Source organism: Saimiri boliviensis, chromosome 17 (assembly GCF_048565385.1).
Source record: "Saimiri boliviensis isolate mSaiBol1 chromosome 17, mSaiBol1.pri, whole genome shotgun sequence".
NCBI lineage: Eukaryota > Metazoa > Chordata > Mammalia > Primates > Cebidae > Saimiri > Saimiri boliviensis.
Window position 1 is genome coordinate 65,530,075 of NC_133465.1, and position 7,412 is coordinate 65,537,486.

Consider the following 7,412-nt stretch of genomic DNA (forward strand, 5'->3'; position numbering starts at 1 on the left):
GTCTTGCTCTGTCACCCAGGCTGGAGTGCAGTGGTATGATCTCACCTCATTGCAACCTCCACCTCTTCTGCCTCAGGCCCCTGAGTAGCTGGGATTACAGGCACCCACCACCATGCTCGGCTAATTTTTATATTTTTAGTAGAGCTGGGGTTTCACCATGTTGGCCAGGCTGGTCTCAAACTCCTGACTTCAGGTGATCTGCCTGCCTTGGCCTCCCAAAGTGCTGGGACTACAGGCGTGAGCCACTGCGCCCAGCCAGCACATAAATCCTCTTATTGTAGATGTTCTGGGCTCCAGCTACACCCTGGGGCCGGCTCTGTGGGCTGAGGGCTGTGTGTGAAGGAAGCTCCAGGTCTCAAAACTCTCTTGCCCACGACCAAGGGTCCTGCCCTGTTCCTGGAGGGGTGATGCCTGCATTTAATTCTGGGCACAAACAGCAAAGGCAGGTCCAGAACTAGGCTGCGACATCAAAGACGAAAATAGCTGGTGCGAGTCAGGCCATCCCAAGAAAACACGCCAGGATGGCGGTAGGGCTAGGGAAGCCACCTCTGGCTGTCCCTGCTGGGAACAAGGGAGTGGGGGTGCCCCAAAGGGCAGGTACCCTGTTCCAGCCCGCTTCTCCCAGGCCAGGGCTCTCTCTCAACAGGAATCCTGGGACCAGGGGCTCCAGCCCCTCTCCTGCCTGCCCACTCAGCCAGGTTAGGAAAGAGAGCAGTTCCGGGAACCCTTGGGTGGAGAGGATGGAAAGGGAGTCGTTCATTCAGCAAGTGTTTATTGAGCACCTACTACATGCCAGGCACTGTTCTAGAAACCTGGAAAAGAAGGGGTCAGCGTACCTTGGAGCTGTCCCCGCTGTAGCTCTGTCTCCCAGAAGCAAGTTCTTCAGGGGAACAGGGTCTGGGGGGCATCCGGCCTGGGAGGGGGAATGCTGAGTGTATAAAAGGTGGAAGCCTCTAGAAATGAGAAGGCTGGGGTGTGTGGGACTCATGCTGGTGCCTTCCCCAGGGGAAGGAGAGGGCCCAGAGCAGGCAGCTTCCTGGAGCAGAGGCCGCAGCAGGAGGCGCCCCTGCCCCCCATCACCTCCTCTTCAGCACGGATATGCAGGACTTCTTGAGCGGCCCGATCTGCAGGTGCGCGTCCACGCTCTCCAGGAAGAAGGCAGGCTTGAGCCTGTGTGTGAAGAGACTCCCAAAGTGACTGTCCAGGCGGCTCTGGAAGGGGTCGATGGGGGAGGCCGGGACGCCAACCCGGCGAGGCCGGGAGGCCTTCAGCCTCCGCAGGAGGTTCATCTTGCCGTCCCGCACAGCATAGAAGGCCAGGGCACGGTCGGCGTATTCCAGGCAGACCCCAACCGTGGGCGAGAAGGGGTGTGGCAGGGGCGCCTCCAGCCCGTAAAACCAGACAGAGAAGCTGCGTCCGTTCCACTGCAGGCAGCAGGAGTGGGCGTTGCGGCCCAGTCGGCCGCGGTCGTAGGGCTCTTGTGGGGAGAAGTCTTCGGCCATGACCCCCACGCTGACCCAGCCCTCTATAATCTCCACCTCCCAGTAGTAGGTGCCCCGGTCCAGGGCACCCTCGCCCAGCACCTGCTCACAATGGGTGAAGCGGGTGGGCGACTCGGGGTAGTTGATGGGACACAGCACCCTCTTGACACCTTTGGTTCCAAACAGCTGCAGGAACTTGTCTGCTGTGTCACTGTCCAAATCCACAATGTAGGCAACTGATCCCACGGACGGAAGAGAGAGGCAGGGCTCAGGCCACGCTCAGAGGGCCCGGCCCCTCCCCATGCACCCACCACCCCAAAACACAGCCTCTCCCGGCTTTCCAACCGGCATAGCTCAGCCCCGCCAGAGACCACCCCAGGAAGTGCCTGAGCTGTCCCCACGAACTAGGGAGGGGAATCCTAATCCCCCGTGTGCCAGGGCCCTGCTGGGACCCGTGTCTGGGACCAGGCAGCAGCCCTAGGAGGGCCCAGTGTGAGTGGAGGGGGGCACGGGCATCCACTTACACTTGAGGAAGTAGTCCCTGGAGGCTTCACTCTCCACGAGGTCGCTGCTGTCAGGGTCCTGAGGCTCAGCATCAGCTGTAGAGAGGAGACAGTGGCAAGAACGTCCCCAGACGGCCCCCCTGTTTTTTTGTTTTGTTTTTGAGACAGAGTCTCACTATGTTGCCCAGGTTGGAGTACAGTGGCTCTTTCTCGGCTCACTGCAACCTCCGCCTCACAGGATCAAGTGATTCTCCTGCCTCAGCCTCCCGAGTAGCTGGGATTATAGGCATGCACCACCATGCTTGGCTAATTTTTGGATTTTTAGTAGAAACGGGGTTTCACCATGCTGGTCAGGCTGGTCTGGATCTCCTGACCTCAAGTGATCCACCTGCCTCAGCCTCCCAAAGTGCTGAGATTATAGGCGTGAGCCACCGTGCCCGGCCCTAGACTGCCCCCCTCTGGACCAGTGACTGCAATTCCTTCTGCCTTCACTTCCTCCCAGAGTCCAGAGCCACCAGGGAGCAAGCACTACCCAGAAGTGACAGGCTGTGCTCACTCGCATGCTGGCTGCCTGTGTGCTACCCCTTGCCCCACGTGCTTCCCGGGCCACAGCCCCACTGCAGCTAGAGGGTGGGCTAGCAGAAGCCGCCTCTGCCCTAAACTGTGGTCCAAGGGGCTGACTGATCCCCACAGGGTGGCAGCTCCTGCCACTGGCAGGATTTGGGCCCCTCCCTGTGCCAGGCACAATTGTCCTCCTCTAATTCTGGATGGGCCCCAGGCCTGGGGGCCTGTGCAGGAAGCTAGGAGAGGGTGAGTCATCAGAGGGGGTTGCCCACCTTCCGAGTCTATCGTCTGTGGCCCGTCCTCATTGCCGCCCGGCCCCCTCAGCTGCTCCCACTGGCTGGCGCAGGCCACGGCCAGCACGTCTCTCACTGCACGGACAACTTGGGATGATTTGGTGAAGCTGAGCTCCCTCGGGGGGCCAGGTCCAGGGCCACACCCCTCCTCCAGGGCCAGCCTTAGTGCCAGCAGCTCCTGTGCCAGACAAATGCCCATTAAAGCTCTGCTGGCCACGGGTCCTCCTTGCTGGGGGTGGAGGCAGCTCTGCCAGGAGGTCGTGCACCCACTGCCTCCTCCTCCCTCCACCCCACCTGCCCCAGCTTCTATTCCCTCTGTGGCCCCCAGTGTGGCCCTCACCTGCAGGAAGCTGACTGAGTCGGCTTCTGGGACCTGGCTGAGGTTCTGGCGGGCTCGGTTCAGGCGGCTGCGCTGTTCCTCCTGTCGCCGCAGGTCGCCCTGGGAGCGACCCAGCATGGCAGCTTCCCCTTCTTCGATGAAGCCCAGCACCTCGGTCTGGAAACCCTGCAGGGTGGCCGCAGCCTCTGCAAACAGCCGGCTCACCCTCTCCCGCTCCGCCACGGCTGCATTCTGCACAGGACGACAGTGGGGTGGCAGTGAGGGCAAATAACAGTCCTAGACTGTGGCCCCCTCCTTCCCTGAGCCAGCTTCCCAATGGCCCTCTTGAGGGGACAGAGGGGCCAGCCTGAGCCTGCCTTGGATCTGGCCAGGTCAGGGGTGCTCAGTGGGTGTGGGCATGGCTTGCTTGGAGTGGATTGTTCCATGCTGAAAGCATACACTGCCAGGGGTATGCCCGCTGCAGGGGAGGACAGGGATGGAGGCTGGGGAGGGGAGTCTGACCTTGATGAGGGCTACCGTGCGCCTGGACTGTGCAATGCCAGCACCCAGCTCGTCCATGCGATCCTCCACGGCACTCAGGACTTTGGGCTGCTCGGCCTGTGGACAATACCCTCCATGAGCGTGAGGTCTGGCAGAGGCCACAGCCCTGCACTGAGGTCCCGGGCCTTGCCAGGGGAGAGAAGGGGGTGACCAGGAGGCGGTATCTGTGCATTGGGTGGGACTGGAGTGGCCACCATGTCCCATCATATGCCAGAGGTGCCTGCAGCCCAGGCTGGTGCCTTTCCTGAACGCCTGGGGTTGTGGGTGTCTGCCTCCCCTCTCTGACAGGAGGCCCAGCACAGGGCTGTCACGGGTCTCAGTGTGGGCTCAGATGAATTTGAGTACTTCCTCCCAGGAAAGAGGCACAGAGTAAGAGAGTTAGGTGGGGGGTGACGGCACAAGGAGGCATTAAGCTGTTCTGGGGCTCACTGTTCCCATAGGGCCTGCATCCACAGTCCAGGCCTGAAAAAAAGGGGATTCCGGGCAAATCCCCCAGGTCTTATGAGTCACTGCTCCAGGCAGGAGAGACGGAAAATCCCAAGGCCGGAGGCGCCAAGACCGGGCTGAAGGCCAAAGGAAACTGGGGGCGGGAGGTAGCGGCCGCCGCGCACATGCTCCCATCACAAGCCCCCCCGCACAGCTGGACAGAGGCTCTGTGTGCCCGGCCGCCCTCTGCCGCCCGCCACACCCATCGAAAGTCGTTGCTTCAGCCCAGAGCAAATCTGAGCCGAGCCCAGTGCGAGCGCCCGGCAGGAGCAGCAGCCGGAATCCCGCTCCCTCCCGCCTACACTCCCTTGGACCCCGACCCGGCTTCAGGTCCCCTGCCGGCTCTTCGTCTCCTCCCGTTCTCACGTCCCTCCTTCCTCCCTTCCCATCTCCACCACCGCGAACGGATGACACCGTCAAGGCTGGAAGTGTTAGGCAGGAGGAAATTAAGACCCAACCCAGGAAGGTTGGGGGGTCGGTCCAAGGCCCTCAGCCCCCCCATCACCCTCCCCGGCCCACCCGAGTGTCCCCGTGCCCCACCTCCTGAAGCGCGCGCTCCTGCTCCAGCGGCACCAGCTCGTGACCCCGGTGCTCCTGGGCGGCGCAGGCTTCGCACAGGCACACGCGCTCCGCGCGGCAGTAGCGCTCGAGCGGCCGCAGGTGGCGCGGGCACAGGCTCTCCTCCAGCCGGCGGAGCGGCGGCACCAGGCGGTGTCCGCGGAGCGCAGGGCTGCGCTCGTGCGGGCCCAGGTGCGCAGGGCAGAAGGAGGCAAGGCAGGAAAGGCAGGACAGCGCGGCGGGCAGGGCCGCGCCCTCGGGGCACGCGTCGCAGCGCACCGGCTCTTCGCCGGCCGGCCACGGCTCCGGCGCGCAGGGAGCCGACGGCTCGGGGGCGCTGGGTGGCGCGCTGGGCGCCGAGGGCTCCAGGGCCGGGGCGGGGGCCGGGCCGGGGACGGGACCCGGGCCCGAGCCCTGGCGGAGCTGCAGCAGCTCGGACAGCGTGTGGTTCTTGCGGAGCTGCAGACCGTCGGGGAAGGGCTCCTGGCACAGCGGGCAGCGGGCCGCGCCTCCGGGTCCGCCGGCGCCAGCGGCGCCACGATGCGGCCAGAGCGCGCCCAGGCAGGTAAGACAGAAGTTGTGGCCGCAGGGCAGCGTCACCGGCTCCCGGAGCGGCTCCAGGCAGATGGGGCAGCTGAAGGGCCCGCTGCCGTCCATGGCTCTGCGGCCGCCCAGGGCTCCGCCGATTCTGCTCCCGCCTGGGAGGGACCGGGACCGTTCGCGCCGCGGCACCGCCCCCTGGGACTCGGGCCAGGGCTCCAGCCCCCGCCCTCCCCCAGCTCGGCCCGCCCCCAGCTCCGCCGGCCCGCCCGCAGGTCCGCGGACTCCCAGTCCCCACCCAGACGACGCGTGGAGGCTTCTGAGCCCGCTCGACCCCCAGGGGAGTCTGCGTGGTCCCAGGGAAGGGCGCTGCCGAAAGGCTGTGAAACCGAGGGGGCGCGGGCGGAGAACGCGAGGGGCACAGCGTAAGGAGTAGGAAGCGCTGAGCCTCCATCCTCTTGGTCTCTCTGGGCCAGGCCAGGGCTCCGCAGGGGCTGGGCCAGTCTAGCTGTGTCAAGCCTGCACCTTTGCGCTCGATCCCTCCCTGGCACCCTTAGCAAAGTTCCTGAGCTGCTGACGGCAGAGAAAAATAACTGCTGATGTGCGTCTGTTTTTGCCCCTTAGCGATTCTTTTTTTTTTTTTTTTTTTTGGAAACAGAGTTTCCCTCTTGCCGCCCAGGCTGGAGTGCAGTGGCGCAATCTTGGCTCACTCCATCTTCCGCCTCCTGGGTTCACTTGAGTCTCCTGCCTCAGCCTCCCAAGTAGCTGGAATCACAGGCGCGTGCCACCACACCCGACTAATTTTTGGGTTGTTTTGTTTGAGACGCATTCTTACTCTGTCGCCAGGCTGGCGTACAGTGGCACGATCTCTGGCTCACTGCAACCTCCACCTCCCGGGTTCAAGCGATTCTCCTGCCTCAGCCTCCTGAATAGCTGGGACTACAGGCGCAGCCACCACACCCAGCTAATTTTTGTATTTTTTAGTAGAGACGGGGTTTCACCATGTTGGCCGGGCTGGTCTCGAACTCCTGACCTCAGGTAATCCACCCGCCTTGGCTTCCCAAAGAGCTGGGATTACAGGTGAGCCACTGAGCCCGGCCCCTTTAGCGACTCTATTTACCCCGCTGGGGAACTTGGGCTTTTCTGCACCTGAAATGGGAAGTTGACGTCATTCTCCTAGTCCCTTGTCTGAGGAATTTACTTCTGGTCCCTAGATACTCAGGGGTGCCTGTGGTGGAGCTGGGGCAAGTTCCCCAACTGGAAATATTTAAACCTTATCTAGCCGGATGCAGTGGCTCACGCCTATAATCCCAGCACTTTGGGAGGCTGAGAGGATCATGAGGTCAGGAGTTCAAGACCAGCCTGGCCACGATGGTGAAACCCCATCTCTACTAAAAAATACAAAATTTAGCTGGGCGCTGTGGCGGGTGCCTGTAATCCCAGCTACACAGAAGGCTGAGGCAGAAGAATCGCATGAACCCAGGAGGCAGAGGTTGCAGTGAGCCAGGATCACGCCACCGCACTCTAGCCTGGGCAACCGAGCAAGACTGTCTCCAAAAAAACCCAAAAAAAACCCCTCATCTAATTATGCACTTACAGTGGTGCGTTTTATTGTATGAGTTATATCAATAATGTTAAGTTAAAACACAACACCAGAATGACAACAAAATAAGTAAAGTAGCACTGGGTTATAACTCAAAGTGTAAAATAAACATCTATGGGTCCATGCTTATATAAATAAATAATAAATGAACAAGGTGGGGAAAATAGACACATTTCACATTGAGAATTCCAAATAATTTTTTTCTGTCTTTTTTAAGACAGAGTTTTGCTCTTGTGGCCTAGGCCGGAATGCAAGGGCGCAATCTCGACTCACAGCAACCTCCACTCCTAGGTTCAAGCTATTCTCCCGCCCCTCAGCCTCCCAAGTAGCTGGGATTACAGGCTCGTGCCACCACACTCAACTAATTTTTGTATTTTTAGTAGAGAGGGTTTCACCCTGTTGGCCAGGCTGGTGTGGAACTGCTGACCTCAGGTGATCCTCCTGCCTCGGCCTCCCAAAGTGCTGGGATTTCAGGTGTGAGCCACTGTGCCAAAGCCCCAAATT

At 61.2% G+C, this 7,412-nt stretch overlaps 1 protein-coding gene across 1 annotated transcript; it reads right to left on the reverse strand.

Annotated features, from left to right (window-relative positions):
• Positions 1 to 755: 755 nt before the first annotated feature.
• Positions 756 to 5,539, reverse strand: TRIM47 (tripartite motif containing 47). The gene is made up of 6 exons (XM_039476387.2): positions 4,748 to 5,539; positions 3,683 to 3,778; positions 3,182 to 3,412; positions 2,821 to 3,019; positions 2,006 to 2,080; positions 756 to 1,717 (listed from the first exon to the last, which is right to left on the reverse strand). Exons 1-6 carry the CDS (start codon positions 5,420 to 5,422, stop codon positions 1,077 to 1,079), a joined length of 1,917 nt encoding a protein of 638 aa, XP_039332321.1. The 5' UTR covers positions 5,423 to 5,539; the 3' UTR covers positions 756 to 1,076.
• Between the last annotated feature and the right edge of the window lie 1,873 nt (positions 5,540 to 7,412).